Raw genomic sequence first — 21,569 nt, 5'->3', positions numbered from 1 at the left:
AGTCATGATGTATTTAAAGCTCAGATAATGTGGCATGCAGAAAACTCATTTTAAAATAATATTAAAAACAACTTCTTCTTTTTCTCCCCAGTGGAAAATAGCCATGTTGCCTTTTTCTTTTTACAAGTAACAGATATGATATCTGCTATAGTGCAAGTTTTTATAAATAGAGACACTGAAACTCTGGCAAAGCCATAAACACAGACCTTGCATCAAGCTCTCACATTTAATACACATCTTGCCTGGACGCAAAAAAGAGGAAGCTTACTTGAAAATTCTATTACAGATTGTGTCAAGCTCAGTAAAAGATGGGCCTCTCTGAATCGCTCAGCATGGCTCACTGTAGAAAATGACACACACAACACCACCATCTCTCACTGTCTCGCTTTGTGAACAGCTGCCTCTCTATCTTCTTATTTCACTGATTGCAGGCTAACACCTAATGCGATGCATTATTCAGAAGCAACACCCATTGCTTGAATACATCAATCACAGCTGTGATGCAAAGGTACTGCTCTCTTATAAGCCAAAGAATCAACCTACTATATTTTGTATCGAAATATGGGTTCTTTCAATACCCAGACGAATAGTGCGATTTTTAAAGAAGCAGTTGTTTTAGAAGAAAGCCTTGTTCAAGACCTCAAAACAAGGTCTCATTTGCATTCATAACACTATTTATTCCATCTCTGTTAACATCCTTCCTCCATTAGGCAGTGTGTTGATGAGGCATGTAATCAAGGGTAAACAAATTGTGATGCTTAATAAATGGAGTCTGTCCTTACTTAAATATGAATGTGAGATTTCAGTGGAATTAGGCCAAATTTTGTGTGAACGTTCCCACCACCAGACTTTTTCAAAGACATTCAAAGGACAGTGTCTTAAAATGCCAGCGCTCAATCATATGTTATGTTAACACACTGGCATTTTTGGCATTTCGAACACATAAAAGAGAATTAATGTAAAAGTTCCTATGGGTGATTCAATGCTTTTCTGGATAATTTAATGGAATTCTGACTGGAAGTTCATACTGATAATCACCTTAAGATTTTATTAAGACATTTGCAAAATAAGAGCCCTCAAAATGGTCTGATCAAGAGCTTCTGGAATTCTTTTCAAAAACATAGTTTCCATTTCATTACATCAGAAAATCTTTTGCAATCCTCAACCTCAAAAGTCGTATATAGAGGAGATCTCAATTAATGGATCCCTTTAGGCTTAAAACACTATTATTTCAATTTCCTCATTCTATTTACTGACTCAGTAATGACATGCAATTGCATGAACAAGTTTAAGTTTGCATACTCATATGATTGCTTTTGGTTAACAGCTTGACATTCGCATAAACAAACCTCTTTCAACATAATTTCAACACATTAAACTGTCATTACAAGACAAAGAGGGTAATAACTGAATGAACAAACTGAAGGTGGACTTATTTGGTACACTGGAAAAAAGAGGGGAAAAAAAGAGAAAACAACTCAGTAATTGCTAGCAATGTTCCCTCTAATTTTTTTTTTTCTCGCTGAGCAAAAATTTTCACATTTTGGCCACCTGAGCAAAAACATTCTTTATATCAGACCTGTACAGTGTAGTAGTTTTATCAGGCAACTGTAACTTTTAACTTTAATCTGCCATTTTCTAATTTATTTGACCCTTGAACTTACTTCAATCATATTTTTGAAAACAAGCAGTTCAGTCACTAAATTAAGCACATTTTAGATTTCTTGAGATTTTTTTTCACATTGCTGTATTAACTGTACCAGTCTTTACCAAGAAATTCTATTTAAAAATAATTAAAAAATCTCCTGCAGGACAGTTATTCTTTATAATAATATGAGCAGCTACACTGATGGTTTAGTAATGTGTTTTTGTACAGTAAATTATTAGCAACAGACAGTGTTAAACCATCAAAATTACATGTTTATTGCTTATGAATTTCCCAGATTTTCTATACCAGGAGGTTTCAAGATTTTTAGTGGCAAGGAGCCATAAACAATCCCCTTGAGATAATTTTTTTATTAGGCTTACATTATGATATAATAAAATATAATATAATCCTGAAGGATTTAAACTGATATACAGTATTTTATCAGTTTAAATGCTTCAATTTGTTTTAATATATTATAATATGAAAACAAACTGAAGCATTTAAACAGATCTGATAGCTAAATATTAATAGAAAAGTGAACATGTTAACTCTTTTATAGTTATCTAAATATCCCTGAAACCCACACCACCACCACCACACACACAAATCTATTTAAACTGAGGTATATATCTGATGTATTTTGAGTTTGCAAGCTACACCTTTGGTGGGAGTGTAGTTGTAAATGTCTCAGAGTTTTGATAGCATTCTGTGCCCATCATCTGTTATTTCCGAAACTTTTCATTAAAACATGACTTTTTTTTCACATTTCTTTTCGTTTTGCATTTCCTCTTGTATTGAGCTATTTAGTCTGCAAACATGACGACAGTATTCTTATCGCTACTGAATTGGCTCAGGCCCGCGCCGGCTCACACGCGCTCAATCGTTCTCTTTCTATGAAACCTGTAAACCGCTTTCACCGGTTCTATCTCAATAGCGACAATAAATCTATAGCAGTTGACCAGAGCACTGCAATTATTTCTCATTTAATCTAAAATCAAATGGATTTCTCCACACGATTTCATGTCTGATATCCTCTGCGCGGCAATTATTCTTTCTGCGCGCGCAGCTTAGAGGGAACATTGATTGCTAGTAAATTTCACAAATAGTTCATGACATACAATCTTTCATTTGAAAGTCATGTTTCTAGTATCTGTAAAACCGCATTCTTCCATCTAAAAAATATATCTAAATTACGGCATATGCTCTCAATGACAAATGCGGAACAGTTGGTTCATGCATTCATGACCTCAAGACTAGATTATTGTAACGCTCTACTGAGTGGTTGTTCTGCTCGGCTTTTAAACAAACTACAGTTGGTCCAAAATGCGGCAGCTAGAGTTCTTACTAGAACCAGAAAGTATGACCATATTAGCCCAGTTCTGTCAACATTACATTGGCTCCCTATTAAACATCGTATAGATTTTAAAATCTTGCTACTTACTTATAAAGCTCTAAATGGTTTAGCTCCCCAGTACCTAAGTGAGCTCTTAATGCATTATAGTCCTTCACGTTTATTGCAATCTCAGAATTCAGGCCAGTTGATAATACCCAGAATATCAAAACCAACTGAAGGCGGCAGATCCTTTTCCTATTTAGCACCTAAACTCTGGAACAATCTTCCTAGCATTGTTCGGGAAGCAGACACACTCTGTCAGTTTAAATCTAGACTAAAAACACATCTCTTTGCTCTTGCATACACATAACACATTATCAATACATCAACATTTTTCAAATCCGTTAAAGGATTGTTACGCTGCAATAATTAGGTCGGCCGGAACCGAGAACATTTCCTATAACACTAGATATACCTGTACATCAGAATAAGAATGGCATCTCCGCTAATATCTGTCTCTCTGCTTATCCTGAGGTTTGCCGGGTGCTGGATTCAGGCCGTATCCAGATCAGATGGAGAACCAGTGTCTGGACCTGACTACAACGTAGCCCAGGAGACAATGGGCCTAAAGATCCAATTCTGGCTGCATCTATAATTCAGATTTTTAATCCCCGTATCCGCTTACATATATTTATATATAATCTATTTTTAATCTCTATAATAAAAATGTATAATTCAGATTTTGATCTCCATATCCATTTACATATATTATATATATCTTCCAAGGGGTTTTTTCCCTCCTAGGACTTTTTTCCCAGTGCTAGCAGGCTGGGTTTTTCTCCTAGGGGGTTTTTTCCACCCCTGGGAGTCAGCCGACATTGGCTTAATGTAGCACCGTCTTGTATGTTACATATTACCACGCTTGATTGTACAGCTTATTTTTAACCACTTCCCTTTTTCTGTGCTTCTAATATGTAAAGCTGCTTTGAACACTTACCAATTGTAAAAGCGCTATATAAATAAATTTGACTTGACAGTAAGAAATCAAATTTGACTTGCTCTTTTGACAAAAGAGGTCTTTGTATACCATTAAAACATCTTGCAAGTTGAGTAAAATGTCCTCTAAACAAAGCATTTATTTAATCAAGCTCCAAAAAGGAGCATATATATCTTTTGCACCATAGGCCCAGCCCACTAGCATTCAGTCGCTTAATGGCTGACATTTGACTACACTGGATGTGAGCGTCACGTAGTGTTGCATCAAAAGCAAATAGAACCCATTATAATCACTGACACAACACTGGACACAGTATACAGATGTGTGTTCAATTTCTGACATACTCCATGCGCTTCAGTCTGTCGAAAACTGGACAAACGGAGGAGTGAAAGAGCGTTCGCTTTGATGCGTCCAGTTTTAAACAGTTTGTTTGCATCACTGTACAGACCTCAGAAGGATCCCAGGGTCGGAAACAAGTGGTTGGTTTATTTTAATGGCATCCCGGATTGAGTCAGAAGATTATATTTATATTATTATCAGTGCTGTCAAAAAAAATCTGTAATTAATCGTGATTAATTGCATCTAACAATAAAGTTTTTATATTGTAATAATTTCATATTTAATCTCCAGTGTATTAATGTAGAAACATAGAAACAATATATTTTAAATATTTGACCTAACAGGTAGGAAATATATAGAATCAAAGCAGTTATCTAACACTTCACAGACTTCACTGCATAATTTAGATTAAAATATAGATTATTTTTTATTAAAGCTACAAAAGTTATTCAGTTAAGAGCAGTGAGTGATTTTCTTTTTCTTTTGTGCTTTGATTAACATTAATGGCAGACAGGTTTATTAGGCTGCTGTCACTTTAAGACTTGCTTCACAACACGAATCTGCATCCTATTTTCTCACAACTCTTTGTGTTTGTTTAAGACTTCTTTTAACTCATTTAACATCGTTCTTATGAGAATACTCAACAAAATGGACATTTTGGCATAATTCTGTGTGTTTTGAAATCAATGTGGCACTTTTTGAAGTGGCTTTCTGTGTGTGTCTGTCAGCATGCCTTTACCGCATGGCGTTCTCTTTTGTGTCTTGAATGCACTAGCATTTGCATTAGGGGTGTAACGATACGCTCAGGTCACGATACGGTAAGTATCTCGATACGGAGTTCACGATACGATACGTATCACGATATTTTGAACAAAATGAAACTGAAATTCAAACAAGATTTATTAAAAAAACGAACAAATTTCAATAATTTTCCTTGTTGTACATACACATTTCAATAAAATATATACATAAAATTTTAATAAAAACCATCTGTATTCAAATTAACAGTTTAATAGGGCTGTCTGTCACTGAAAAAAAAAAATGTTAAATTTAACATGAACTTAGAATTATGAATAGGGGCCGTTCACATATTGCGTGTAAAAATGCGTGGAAGGCGCGGCCGCACCGCTTCTCCTTCTTTCCAAAGCGCTTGCGCTCCCGTGGCGTCGGTCGTTGCTATGCAACCATGAACTGAGCTCTCCAAGAGGATCAGGATGTTTCTGCAAAGGATAAATGATTTCTAGCCCTTGCATTAGTTTTACTATGAGATATATTGATGGAGATAAGATATAAAAACCACCATATGTGATCAGCTGTTCGGCTGAGCTTTTGATGTTTTGTTACGGAAAGGTCATAGCTGATCGGCTATTGTCTGTAAATGACAGTTGTATATGGATGTTTTCAAAAAACTGACTCATGTGCAAAAGCAAGCGGTCATTGATAGTGTTTCCCTATGCAGTGACGTTAGCCAATCATAACAGTGGCCGTTTACTGACAAGCCTTAAAGGAGCCTTACCATAGTGAATCAGGGTAAGAAAAAAAACACATTTTGGAAGAAGGATTGGTGATGTACTGAATCATAATTTAATCATAATTTTGACTTCACTTTGAAGCTCAACCAGTTTATGTCAACTTCAAGTTCTTAATTACAATAATGGGTTATTACTCTAACTTCTATCTGAACTATCTGAAGCATAATTTCCTCTGAGGCATATTAGTTTATTCTAGAAAGCATTGACTGGCATGCACTTATGTGAGAGCTTGGCACTGACTGTAGAAGTCTAGGTTGGCCTTGTTTTTGTCACTTCTGTCCAGAGGTAGGTGTTAGCAGTCTTCCACATGACTGCCAACAGAAATTACAGAATCTGTCAAGTTCAGAAGTGTAACTGTGCACAGTCCCCAGGTACTTCCAAAAGATTGACCTTGAGTATTTCATTTTAGATTGTGACATTACTCTTAGGTCTAATAATTAATTATGACTCAGTTTGCTATTACTCATTAAATTGTAAATTGCAAACTACAACATATTTTGCCATTATATGACATGCATTTTTAATTGCATCCTTAGCACTGTTTCTATGTCTTCCATTCAGTGCATTAACAGTGGGTTTCTGCCTGTGCGGTGTTTGCCTGACACTGATGCTGGGCCAGTAATTGAAGATTATGACAGGCACAGGTGACTACAAAGTGAAGCCACCTCTAATGCTGAAAGTCATCTCTGCCTGCAGGCAAGGAACTTACAAGGGTTCACCATATGCCATATCAATCATTCCTACTATTTATAGATCGCAGAGCCATCACTGGAATACAAAAATGGCTAAAGTAGGTTACCTTCAGAAACTAAGGGTTTGATATAGTATAAACCTGACAGAGGAATAACCTATGGGTTAAAGTCTACAGTCAGAAGATTTTGTTTGTTTTGCCTGCTAAAATGGTTTTATGTTGATATGTTTTCATGGTAAATGTGATTTTTTTTTTTATTTCTAATATATATTATAACAATATATGAGCAATAGTACACTCGTAGCCATGCGATTTTGCTGTATATTAGCACGGCTGTGATTAACAGCGTGCTGATATATAGCCATATTGCATGGCTAAGGGTGTGATATTGCATTTATAAAAAAGCTAGACGGCACGAGTGTCTAAATAAATAACAACGCAGTGAGGCCTCCATAGACAGCAATGCCATTCAAACTCTTGAGGTCCATAAAGGTACTAAAAACATATTTGAAACAGTTCATGTGAGTTCATTGGTTCTATCTTAATATTATAAAGCGATAAGAATACATTTTGTGCACCAAAAAAACCCAAAATAACGACTTTTCAACAATATCTAGTGATGGCCGATTTCAAAACACTGCTTCATGAAGATTCTGAGCTTTAGGAATCTTTTGTTTCGAATTCGGTGATTTGGATCTCCTATCAAATATCTAAACATGCTGAAATCACGTGACTCTGGCGCTCTGATTCAATGATTTGATTCGTAAAGCTCTGAAGCAGTGATTTGAAATCAGCTCATATAGATATTGTTGAAAAGTCTTTGTTTTGTTTTTTTGGCGCTCAAAAAGTATTCTTATCGCTTTATAATATTAAGATAGAACCACTGAACTCACATGAACTTTTCAAATATGTTTTTAGTACCTTAATGGATCTTGAGAGTTTGAATGGCATTGCTGTCTATGCAGGCCTCACTGAACCATCGGATTTCGTCAACAGTATCTTAATTTGTGTTCCATTTGAATGTCCACTGAGGAAAGCGATCTTTGTATTTTGTCCTTTTTACAGTTAAGGGAATTTTCCATAACAGGGACTTTTGTGAACAAAGGACGTTGTTTTTGCACTTTCAATTTAAAAGTCTCTTGTGACATACAAAAGCAGTGCTCTACAGGATGCAAGTTAAATATAGCCTTAATATTAAATTATTAAATTTAACATAGCTCAATTCAGTTTGCTCAGGAACAAGTAATAGATTAATAAGACCAAAGTTTGCCCATTTTATGAACCCAAAATTAATTTTTTAACCACTCATTTTTAACCACTATAAGAGCCAGTGGCAAATCTCCGAACACTGGCCACAGGCGGGTACAAGAGCACTGGTATTATTATATTATATTATATTATATTATATTATATTATATTATATTATATTATATTATATTATATTACATTATATTATATTATATTATATTATATTATATTATATTATTTTACATTTTTTTGTTTTCTGAATTTTCAGCATCATTACTCCAGTCTTCAGTGTCACATGATCCTTTAGAAATAATTCTTATATATAATTTAGTGATCAAGAAACATTTCTTATTATTATCAATGTTGAAAAGAGTTATGCTGTTTAATACTTTTGTGGAAACAAGGGGTAAGTAAGTAGGGGTATTGGGTAAATAAGCTTTTTAAACAAAAAATAATAAATGAATACTTTTGAGGACTGAATTGATCAAACAAAACATTTTTAATGTTACAAAAGACTTTATTTCTAATGAATGCTGTTTTGTTTTTACTTTCTATTCATCAAAGAATCCTGAAAAATATTAAGTAGTAATGTTTACAACAGTGACAATAAGAATTATTCTTAATTGAGCACCAATAATAACTGATAATAACTGAGCACTAAATCAGCATATTAAAATGAATTCTGATGGATTGTGTGACACTCAAGACTGGAGTAATGATGCTGAAAATTAAGCTGTCATCAGAGTAATAAATTAGCCATATTTTTAAATATATTCGAAAAGAAACCAGTTAAATTGTAATAATATTTCACAATATTACTGCAGTATTTTTGAACAAACAAATGCAGACTTTAAATTATTTAATTATATAATACATATTTTACACACATTTTATGTATGTCAAATAAAAGTATGTTTACAGGATCAATGTCAAGGTCAATGGTCATTTCAGCTGTCAATTGTGATCATGGTACAGTAGTTGTGGGCAGGTCATACTGTAGAGGTGCACAACCCCAGTGTCAAGTTTTCTAATGGCATGTTGTGTGACATATCAGATGACACGGACAAAGCATCCTGTCTATCAACCGCCTACTGTCAACAGGCCAATTTCAAGCTTGCCCATTCAGGGCTAATGCTTGGCTAACAGCCACACTTAACTGCTAATACTATCCATCATCTCCTCTACACCCCCTCTAGAGAGTGAACTGCCACCATATGAGGCCATTCGAGCTAATGGAAAATTCATTAGCTAAGTCTTCCAGCAGACAGCAGCTAATGTTCACAAGGCTAAGTTTAAGCTACAATGCTAATTATGGTGAGACTAAATGTTACTGATCTTTATGTGCTTCCGTCAGTTATATTAAGTTAAAATAATTATAGCGCAATTAGTTAAGTATTCAACAGCATTTTAGCAACTTTTGCAGGCCCAGAAAGATAGTAAAGACATTGTTAAAATAGCCCATGTGACTACAGTGGTTCAACCTTAATGTTATAAAGCGACCAGAATACTTTTTGTGTGCAAAAAAACTAAAATAACGACTTTATTAAACAATTTACTCCCTCCGTGTCACTCTCTGACAGAGTTCGTGTGAGCACCACAGCGCATGCATGTGACGCTGACACAGAATCCGGCCAATAAAATGAGCTGACTGTGTTTACTACGTCAACAGTGTCAGAGACTGACATGGAAGAGAATAAATTGTTGAATAAAGTGTTTTTTTTGTTTTTTTTTTGTGCACAAAAAATATTCTGGTCGCTTCATAACATTAGGGTTGACCCATTGTTGTCACATGACTGTTTTAACTATGTCTTTACTACCTTTCTGGGCCATAAAAAGTGGTAATAACGTTGCAGTCTATGGAGGGTAAGAAAGAGCTCAGATTTCATCAAAAAGATCTGAATTTGTGTTCTGAAGATGAACGAAGGTCTTATGAATTTGGAACAACATGAGAGTGAGCAATTAATGACAGAATTTTCATTTTTTGGTGAACTAACCCTTTAAGATACAGGGCATATAAAAATTCAGTGTTGTTATATTTCATATCCCTCAACTGAATTGAGGTAATTTGTTTTTGTTCCTATTTTATTACTGACTGTTTTCTTGTCTTTTTTTGTAAATTCAATTCAGTTTGAAATCAAGCTTTCTTGTGCTGCATGTGAGATACTGCAACAAAGTTACCCTACTGTAAAGACACAAATACACAGAGTGAGCAAATATTTAAGTGAAATTATTGTAACGGTAATTGATCAATGTTATTGGTATTTAAAATGATACTGAATATTGATCATTTGTATTGTATTGAAGTTATAAATTCCAGTAATGTGACCACTAATTCGGCACTTCATGAATAAGGTGAAAGTGCTTTGTTAAAAAGTAGCTATTTTCTACTGATTGATTGAATATCGTTGGGCAATTCATTAAATATCGCCGGCTAAAAAGTAACTAGTAATTTTAGTACTTTGAGTAGTTTTTGAGAAGAGTAATTTGTACTTTTACTCGAGTACTTTTTTGACACCAGTACTTTAACTTGTAATTGAGTATTATTTCAGCAATGTAACAGTACTTGTACTTGAGTACAAATTTTTAGTACTCTTTCCACCACTGGATAAAACATGCTACACTGTGAAAAAATTATAATAAAACAAACTGACAGCTATGGTTGCCAGAAACTTACTGAAAAACAAATATGGTAGCTAAATTTTAGGTGATTTGCTAACTGATATTCCTGCCTCTACTCAGAAGTACAGCGATTCTTATGTCAGATTGAAAAAATAATAATAATAAATTGGACACACCCATTAGTGCAAAATGATTCATCATCATATTACTGGAGCAGTCGTGGCCTAATGGTTAGAGAGTCTCAATACTGGCAGGAAATGACCTAACCCCCAATCACTCCCCGGGTGCCACAACAAAATGGCAGAATTGGAGTAAAACATAATTTTATAATTAGATTCAGAAGTTAACATGAAAACTGCCTTATGTGCAGCTTACAGGTTTACATAAATGTGTTATTTGAGTGTTGATTATTATATCTAAAAGTAAAATGCGATTGAATTTAGGCTAATAGTTTGGGCTCAGTTGTTAACCTTTAATTATATTAATTATAGTATAATTATTTAATAATAGTACCCTAATGTTCAAGTAAGGGCTCCCTACATAGTTTATAGCATTAGCAGAGATCATGCTATCCTTAAGATACTTTTAGTTATAATTTTATTTAAAGACAGAGACATACAATAAATTGTTGAATAAAGTGTTTTTTTTGTTTTTTTTTTTGTGCACAAAAAGTATTCCGGTCGCTTCATAACATTAGGGTTGACCCATTGTTGTCACATGACTGTTTTAACTATGTCTTTACTACCTTTCTGGGCCATAAAAAGTGGTAATAACGTTGCAGTCTATGGAGGGTAAGAAAGAGCTCAGATTTCATCAAAAAGATCTGAATTTGTGTTCTGAAGATGAACGAAGGTCTTATGAATTTGGAACAACATGAGAGTGAGCAATTAATGACAGAATTTTCATTTTTTGGTGAACTAACCCTTTAAGATACAGGGCATATAACAATTCAGTGTTGCTATATTTCATATCCCTCAACTGAATTGAGGTAATTTGTTTTTGTTCCTATTTTATTACTGACTGTTTTCTTGTCTTTTTTTGTAAATTCAATTCAGTTTGAAATCAAGCTTTCTTGTGCTGCATGTGAGATACTGCAACAAAGTTACCCTACTGTAAAGACACAAATACACAGAGTGAGCAAATATTTAAGAGAGATTATTGTAACGGTAATTCATCAATGTTATTGGTATTTAAAATGATACTGAATATTGATCATTTGTATTGTATTGAAGTTATAAATTCCAGTAATGTGACCACTAATTCGGCACTTCATGAATAAGGTGAAAGTGCTTTGTTAAAAAGTAGCTATTTTCTACTGATTGATTGAATATCGTTGGGCAATTCATTAAATATCGCCGGCTAAAAAGTAACTAGTAATTTTAGTACTTTGAGTAGTTTTTGAGAAGAGTAATTTGTACTTTTACTCGAGTAATTTGTTCAGTAAACCACTGTTTAAAGGTGCCCTAGAACCAGTTTTTACAAGATGTAATATAAGTCTAAGGTGTCCCCTGAATGTGTCTGTGAGGTTTCAGCTCAAAATACCCCATATTTTTTTAAATTAATTTTTTAATCTGCCTATTTTGAAGCATCATTAAATATGCGCCGATTAAGCCGCGCGGCCCCTTTAAATCTCACGCTCCCTGCCTCCCCCCCGATTCATCTGGGATATCGCATTCACATCGCAGATGAATCGCCTTCGATAATGAACGCAATATTGCGTGGCTTGTCAGTGAACTACGGCTCTGTCTATTAAATGCCGCTCCATTTGAAAGCAGGTGATGGCGATTTAGCGGCAATCGGGGAACTGGTTTTACTGACGAAATGCGTGTGACAGTCGCATGTGATATATCGGTCAGCCCTACCTTGAACATGAGCTGGCATATGCAAATATTGGGGTCATACATATTAATGATCCCGACTGTTACATAACAGTCTGTGTTATAGTTGCCTGTTCTTCGGAGGTCTTTTAAACAAATGAGATTTATATAAGAAGGAGGAAACAATGGAGTTTGAGACTCACTGTATGTCATTTCCATGTACTGAACTCTTGTTATTCAACTTTGCCAAGGTAAATTCAATTTTTTATTCGATGGCACCTTTAATAAAAAAAAAGCAATTTTGTTTAGCTTTCTCCCCACCTGCTGTACCGAACCCCTACCGAACCGTGACTTCAAAACAAAGGTACGTACCAAACTGTGAGTTTTCTGTACCGTTACACCCCTACAGCCTGTAATTCAATAATTCACTCTGTGGCAAGTATTACCTCTTAGATGGTATTTTGTGGGTTAGTGAAAATGGCCAGATGGCCAAACTCATCTTGAACTGTAAGCCAACGGCTATAAGAGGCTGGATTGAAAGGTTGTGTATCAGTAAAAAAATCATTTATTAGTTTTATATACTGCCAAAAAACAAAAATTTCACATTGAATTTATCAAAGAACATAAGGATTGGAGTATAGAAGATTGGAGTCATTTCATCAAGTCATTTTCACAATGAAGAATACTTAAGGTACAGCACTGATATACTTCTACTTCTGTCCAAATACTATTTACCATGATTTGCAAGAGATTCTCCAAAAAAAAAAACATTTAACTAACAAAATCTAGATAAATTCCATGAATTTTAGAAACCATTTTACAACAAATACATACGAGAGGCATACTTTTAGCTACCTTACAAAAAAAGAAGTACACTTCAAGTTAATTTTATATAATAAACTTAAGTGAAGTTCAAGAATATTTTCCAAGTATACTAAAATCATTGCACTAGTTTTATACTTGTAAAACAAACTGGCTGTTAATGCAAACTATTAAGCTCTTGCTGTTAAACCATTTCCTATCAATAAATCACATTAACCGTGCAAAGGAAAGGTCAGTAGCTCCTGTTTGCTTTTACAATTGTATTCAAGTTGTCAAAAAGAACGTTTTATTTCTTCTTAACAGCGTTTTTTTGAGCACATGTGAAGGGAAAAGCTATAGCAGTGACACCAATAAGCAAGTAAATACCGTCATGTAATTACACCTGTAATTAATTTCTGTAATTACACCTATAATTACACTGTTGACCCTTCCCTTACATCTAATCAAACCTGTCCTCAGCCTTACCCGTATCCCACCGCAATAGCAACATAAATGTTTTGTAATACTACATGAACACAATGAGTACACTGTACCCAATAATTATATTTTTTATGTAAGTACGCATAGTAAATCCACCTTATACTGTATAAAGTGTGACCAAATGATCTTAATACTAAGTGGTACAGTGCACTAATGATGAATCACCTCACAAATAGTACTGACTCAAGTCAATGGAGTCTAATGACAATGGCTGTCAATGATATCTCCATATTCATGGTGCCATCATTTATTTATTTTGTGCCGCTGAGCTTAATCTGTACACAGAGGCCATTCATCAACATGAAGAGCTCTGAGAAGTAGTGGGGGCATCAGGGAGACAGCAGAGACTGATATTAATAATGTGGTGCCTGGAGTGTATCACATTTAAAAACTGTAACATGGCACATTGACAATGTACTTAAGGCAAAGAACGTTAATGTTACAATAAGACTTTTATAAGCACACTATCTTACACCAGTGGTTCTCAAACTGGGTCTGAGGTCTGTCCTGCAAGTGTTGCTCATGTACAGCAAGGGGAAAATAGTAAAATGCTTCAAGAAAGTCCACACACTCTACCAAAGGAGAAGTCATCAAATGCGAGATAAAAACAATGCTTTACTAAAAAAAGGGCAAATATTTCGGTCACATGTGACCTTTGTCAATGCCAAACCAGCTGCGAATGACTCCCATACACATTCATGTGCATATTATCATAAGTATATCAGTATTCAGATGTTTCATACTACAAATGAGTATATTCACAAAATAATCCACTTTTGCTGATATTAAAAAATGCTTTGCAACCCTGCATAATCACGCATTAATAACAGAAAGATGTGGATAAGGAACTTTAACTAGGCTTTGGTTTAGATGATAAATGACTCACTTTACGCTAATCCATGCATTGAATATTTTCTTCTTCCCACTTTTTATTTACTGCAAAGTCTGAAAATACACTATTATAGAATATCTAAACTGTAGTTGGATTATAAATCCATCATTGCCACCTACTGGACAAAAAAAGGGTTTCAAAATACAGAACATCATAGAAAGGTTTTAATGAAATTTGATGTTAAAGCTTATATCAAAAAAGTGTTTCTCCTCCTGTGCTCGCCTTTCACTCATCTTCTTTTGAAACCTGTATGACTGACTCCTATCTGTGAAACACAAGGAGAGTTACGTATAGCATGTCAAAGATGTTCTTTTCCACACAATGACACTGAAAGGTGACCACAGCTGATTTTCAAGTCAAGCTTTTCAGTGAATAATGAATTTCTGTCTGTTAAAGAGCTATCATATGGCTTCAGAAGACTTGGAATAATCTGAATATAACATATGATTAGAGTGCTTTTTTGACTCACTGAAGTGTTTTTCATAATTATTATATTGTCTTTGAAATATGGTAAAAGTGTACTGCTGAATGTACTGACGTGATTAAGGTAAACGTTCTGTAAATGTTATTTAATGTTTGTTTGTTTTTTATATTGAAACTTGTACATTATGTCTTGTATTTAATTAAATATTGGTATTTGTAATAATCAAGTTGCAATTTAGTACATTTAAAATATATTCATTTTTATAAACTACAGTTAAAATTATAATCAAGTACTTTACATGTGCTTCAGTATTTAGTCAATGCATCAAACTTAAAGTATGACAAACGATTATTAAAACAATGATTTATATGTACTTTGATAATTTGATTATTACAAAGTGAAGAGTACTCTCTTTAAATACACTTACATGGATCGCTTTTATTTCATTAATATTATATCATCTGCAAGTACAGTTTTTTAAAATATACTTTTACGATTTGAAATACCCTACAAGTGCAAATTCAATCAAATTAAGCACACTTATATCTTGTCTTTGGTCCTTATATTTTTTTTTTTTCACATGATAGACAGCAGCTTCTGCTTTTGTGTTGCACAGAAGAAAGAAAGTTATATGAGTTTGAAACAACATGAGGCTGAGAAAATAATGATCATAACACAAATGTGGTGTAACTATGCGCTGAGTTGCCAAAAAGTTTCTATATAAAGCCTACAACTAAGGATTTGAGTTAAATTAATCAGCTTGATGATCTTGTCAACTGCTTGTAACTTTTGGTAAATGTAGTAATGGAGCTAAAGTCAAAAAACATAAAAAAAAATAAAAAAATAGTAATGTAAACCACAAACCCAAAAATGAAAATTCTGTCATCATTTACTCACCGTCAAGTTGTTCCAAAGTTTCTGTCTTCTGAAAGAAGAAAGTTTATTTATTCTGAAAGAAGTTTCTTTCTTTCTGCTGAACACAAAAGAAGATATTTTGAAGAACAATGGTAACCAAACAGTTGATGGTAGCCATTGACTTCCATAGTATTTTTTTTTTTTCCTCCTGAAGTAAATGGCTATGGTCAACTGTCTGGTTACCAACATTCTTCAAAATATCTTATTATCTGTTCAACAAAACAAAGGTTGAGTAAAAGATGACAATCTTTTAATAAAATTTGGGGTGAACTATCCCTTTAACCACTATTTAAAAAATCCATGGAACATTTCAATAGCGAATTAGAGAACCCATGGTGGATAAGCCTTCCTGGGTGGCAAACTGACAACAGCCCTATTATTCAATTCAATTCAATTCACATTTATTTGTATAGCGCTTTTCATGATACATATAATTTCAAAGCAGCTTTACAGAGAATGCATGTCAACATTACAATTTAAAGAATGCAATTCGCAAATAATGTAATAATTTAGGCAATTAATTTACAATCACTGTTAGCAGTTTAACTGAACGTAGAAGCAATGAGCTCCTGGAAAACAACAATAATTAGGATATAGAAATTGTGCAATGTGCATGTTGATCCAGATTATCAGAGTATTCAGTGTTATTTTTATAACTATGGCTGTTTGGCTGAATGGATGAGGAAACATATGGATACAGCCCCATCCAGTGGTCAGAATGGTACCACAGTCTGAACATTTCTGACAATATTTCTGCACATTAAGAGGTACCATAGATGCTTTAAATTACTCAAATGCCTCATTTTAGACTTTTTCATATTTATAAGTATTTAGACCAGTGGCTATCAATCAGGAGCCCTGAAAACCTAGAGGGCCTCTGAATATTTTTATGGGCCCTGGAGTCAAAAAAGGTTGAGAACAATTGATTTAAACAAACCAATTACCAGCCTCTGGAACAATAGTTAAAAAAATATTTTTGAACAAAATTAACTACATCTTTTCATATTTTGTTACATTTTTTTTTTTTTATCTCTGATGTTAAATAAAGTCTTTGCTCATCACAAATTGTCAATATTGCTTTTTATCCTCTATTGACATTTACATTTGACTGGGTTTAAGCAGACTAAATGACTGGAGAATTCCAGCAAACGTCATCAGTGACATTTTCAATGGAAGGTTGAGTAAATTTTAAAAAAATAAAAATAAATAAATAAATAAAAATATGCATGGATGAATTGTTTACAATAATACCTATAACATGCATTTACAAAAGAAGTGAATATTATGTCATGCCAACATTTTAAGTCCAGGGCTGCATTTCCCAAAAGCATTGCAAGCCTAAGTTGATCGTAGAGACCACTGAAGGGTTATGATGCTTTTGGGAAACGGAGCCCAGTTTGTTTTACATAGCTTCCATAGATAATACATTGTAATATCTAAGTGAAATAATTGACACTCCTGTGAAAGAGATTTTTCTAATCTCAGTGAGTCTTTCCTTAAATAAAGGTTAAATAAAAAAAATAATGGGTTAATTGACCAGAGGCAGCCTTTGCAATTCAGAGGCATGTTTCAAAGAAACTAACATTGTCTTAACAAGCGAGTCATTGAATCATTCAGTTAAACAATTTGTTCGAAACAACTGATTCATTCAGGGACAAAGCAAGCAAATGGCTGAAGTCACATACTTCCCTACTATATTGTAGGCAAAACACAAAAGTATGTCTGAGTATTCACAGTACTTATAAAAGAGTAGGCAAAACGTAACTGGATGACCTAGGCCTACTTCTTCCGGCGAGATTTATGCATACGATGGACACTTTACTAACACCATGAGGCCAAGGTAGAGGATTTATGAATGGCAGTGAAGTGACGCAACTGATGTTAGGTCAAATGATTGAGAACACATTCATACCTTAACATATTTCCTTAGCGGTTGTTAAGTAATCACTGTGAAGTAATTGCTCTGAGACGTACAATGGCTCTACTGTGGATCTGTTTGGAACTATTTTCATTGGCGAAAATAGAGCAAAAACAGACAATATTCTGAGTCTAAAATATCACCTAATATAAAAATCAATATCATATTTGCAATCATGCTGATATTCGAAAAAACTGCACTACTTCTCATGTAATAGAGGCCAGCTAGTGAGAGCTGTGCGTGTAAACCTCACTCCCCTGACATCAAGAGGTGCACTACTGACTGACAGAGACCACAGTCTTTAGCGTCCTTGTCAGCGAGCCCGCTTCCCATGCCCAAGATGCCCATTCGAGTCTCGCTCAGAGTGGGGTGAGTACCAGAGGACCAGAGCGGTTCCATCGGTGTCATGACCCAGATGGGAGTGAGGTTTAGGGGGGTGAATGTAAGGGAGGCCAGCTAGTAAGACCTCACTCCCCTGACCTTCAGAGGTGCACTAGTGACTGACACTAGAGATCCCGGTCTTTAGCGTCCTTGTTAGCGAGCCCGCCTCCCATGTCCGAGATGCCGGTTTGAGTCCCGCTTGGAGTGGGAAGAGTAGGACCAGAGGGGTTCCATTGGTGCCGTGACCCGGATGGAAGTGAGGTTTAGGGGGGTGAGTGTAAGGGAAGGCTAGCTAGTGAGAGCTGCGCAGTTAAACCTCACTCTCGTGATCTCAAGAGGCATCCTTGTTAGCGCGCCCTCCTCCCAAGGTTCGAGTTTTGCTCAGAGCCAGGCGAGTGTGACTGAAGAGGTTACACTTGTGTGGTTTTGCTTAACTGTATCCTGTTAAAAACAAGACCTCATACAGGGACATTTTTTTGCCACTAAATTACATTTTTATTAATTTTGGAGAAATTCTTGCCCTAAGCCCCCTTAAATGCGTAGCATGACGGTGGGGAGAGGGCCTTTTTTTAGTGCATACAGAGGCCCCTTCTGTTGCAAGACCTGTTTCACTTTAAAACTAGCAAAGGCCAGCACGGTTAATGACTCTAAAACAGCCATTAACTTAAATAAAAAGAAAATCTGAACCAAAATATTCAATAATGTGATTATGCAATGACCATAAACCTCTGGCTTGCAATTATGCAGCTTCATAAAATACAGCATTATGTGGCTATATTGCAATTTGATGCCTTATACTACTTTTACAAATGCATTTTTCTGCTGTTTCAGTTTAATCCATGTTGAAGGTTATGCTTTCGAATGCAATTATATAGTCAAAGCAGATTATGCTACACTGAGACAGGCCAGTGTTGAGCCAAATACACCCATTGAGTTTCTCCATTCAGCGAGGCTGGACACTGACAGCAGCACCTGACACTATAAAGGGCCCAGCTGTTTTCCGGGCCAGTGTGATTACAGCACACAGTGCCTTAGATAATAACTTATGAATAGAGGCACAAATACATACACACACATACAGAACACAGGATGAGTCTCCATCACACAAACATAAACATTGAAACACATCGTGTGATCTACATATTCAGCTAATATTGGAATGAACCACATACTGTATCTATATAAAGCATGCAATTTCTTTTCATGCCATACTGAATTACAACCACTTGAGAATTTCAGAAATTTTTTTGAACAACATTCCCTCAGCATCTGCTTTACTTTCATTAGTATCGTTTCCATTACAGTTTCCATGGACTTTGCCAGAATGGTCTTTTTTTAGCTAGCAGCACTCACTTGGCAGTTTCAAGCTACATTTGGAAGATGTTTCATCATTTCTGAAATCGTCATTTTACACTGTATGGAGACTGTAATCAGGAATAAGATTGAAATAACCCACTTGAAACCAACGCAGTAACATTTAAAGTAAACCTTGAGAGTAACACCACTAAGACTCTCTTTAGTCATTAAACAAATGAGAAACTGTAAATTTACAACTCTAAATGTCATCAATATACCTTTCACTATAATATAATGATTTATTATGCCTGTCCTCTCAGATGAGATAAAGTCTGATCACTCGAAACACAGAACGCAACATAAATCCAACACACGGCAGTAAAATGATCAATATCACATCGGCATTATGACCCAGAGGTCCCTCTTTCAGCAGATTAGACATCGATGTGTCAAGTGGCTTGACTTCAATAAGCAGAGGAAGCAAGAATGTTCTAAGGATTCCCAGTAAATTTGTAAAATTTTGTACTTTTACTGTAAAATAACCCCTTTATTAAAATGAAAATTCTGCCATCATTTACTCACCCTTATTTAGTTAAAACCTATATGACCTACTGAATTCTGCAGAACATAAAAGAGGACTTTGAGAAATGTTTTTTTGTGCATACAATGGATGTCAATGGTAACCAAATTTGTTCTGGTTACCAACACTGTTTTTACAAATAATCTTTTGTGTTCCAAAAAAGAAGGTAAGTCTGGCAGTATGAATAGTTTGGAAGTTTAAGTAAAAATTACAGAATTTTCATTTTTGTGTGAACTACTGTATCCTGTTAAAGGTAAACTAATAGAAAAAAGTAACATAAAAGAGTTTTTGTAAAGAGTATACAGTAATTGTAAGTGACACATACAAGTTCTCTGATGAAACAAAAGTCTACTTTTCAACCAACTCTGTAAGAGTGAAATTGGTGCCAAATAATAGATTCAAATGAGATTTGAAGAATATAACAATGTTTGTTTTAGCAACATTCACCAAGTCTCACTTTCTGAATTAGATCACCAGTTGTTGTGCCAACTTGCGTCAGAATTGTTGCCTCATCCTGGAACTTTAATTTAATGTTCATTTTTTTTCTAACTGACTGCAAACTGCAGCTTTTTTTTTTTTTTTTTTTTTTTTTAAAAAAAACCCAAATTAATGGGTTTTCACTCTCTTTTTTTTCCCTCATGGAAACAACAAACTGGTTCAAAAAAGCCAGATATAAAAAAAAAAAAAATAGCTATGCCGATAGCACAGGGGAAATTTGGGGCAAAATCTTGACAGTTCAACCAAAAACGATCATTTACTCACCCTCACGTCATTCCAAACCTGCACAACTAACTTTATTCTGTGGAACAGAAAAGAAGATAATCTGAATAATGTTGGCAACTAAACTATTTTGGTTACCACTGACTTCCATCATGGACAATTTGGAGACATTTCTCAAAATATCTTCATTTACACTCAACATGAGGGTGAGTAAATTACTAAATTTTCATTTTCGGTGAACTATATCTTTAAAATATACTAGTTTTAATATGTTATGCAATTTTGTTTTTGTACTTAAAAACCTTTAAAAACTCCATTATTTCAATCAGACTTTCACAATGACCCATATGGCCTAAACTTCACATCCTCATTCTGGGTGGTACTATACAACGATTCCCTTTTCCTCAAAGAGAGATTTACCTTTTTTGTTGGGGGAAGCCCAGGCGATGATCCGTCTGACCAGACAGCAGTTGAGCAGCACTTTCTTGGAAAGGCTATAATCCTTGCGAAACTGAGACAGGTCTTCATCCCACTGAGTCCTCTTGACTGGGGTGGACATGGTCACACTACAACTATTCAAATCCAGTAGCTGCTGTTAAAATGATGTCATTATACAGTAGTTTCTTCCTAAGACTTCCTTTCTGACTTTCTAAGATACAGGAATAATTTATACTTTCTTTTTCCCCAGTGGGCTGAGGCTAAATAAAATATGACTGTTCAGTCATTGAACCTTCTGCACTTTTATATTTATAACTATAACAAAACTTCCCAAATGTTATTACATTTTTCAATATATCTGACAATGTACCACAAAAACCAATCATAAGTGTCAAATTTTGAAATTGAGTTGTTGAGGATAGGAAAATATTTGGCTGAGATATAACGATTTGAAAAACTGGAATCTGAGGGTGCAAAAA

The 21,569-nt window shown here is 34.8% G+C and overlaps 1 protein-coding gene across 1 annotated transcript in view; it reads right to left on the bottom strand.

The window, feature by feature from the left end:
* Positions 1-21,211, bottom strand: part of kcnip4a (potassium voltage-gated channel interacting protein 4a) — a 245,788-nt gene extending 224,577 nt beyond the window's left edge. Inside the window, exon 1 of the mRNA XM_067400008.1 lies at positions 21,073-21,211. Coding sequence (XP_067256109.1) covers positions 21,073-21,211 — 139 coding nt within the window. The remainder of the gene's footprint in view (positions 1-21,072) is intronic.
* Positions 21,212-21,569: the final 358 nt, after the last annotated feature.

This window comes from Chanodichthys erythropterus, chromosome 11 (assembly GCF_024489055.1).
Source record: "Chanodichthys erythropterus isolate Z2021 chromosome 11, ASM2448905v1, whole genome shotgun sequence".
Lineage (NCBI taxonomy): Eukaryota > Metazoa > Chordata > Actinopteri > Cypriniformes > Xenocyprididae > Chanodichthys > Chanodichthys erythropterus.
Note: the sequence above shows the minus strand (reverse complement) of the source record. Positions and strands in the feature narration are given on the sequence as shown.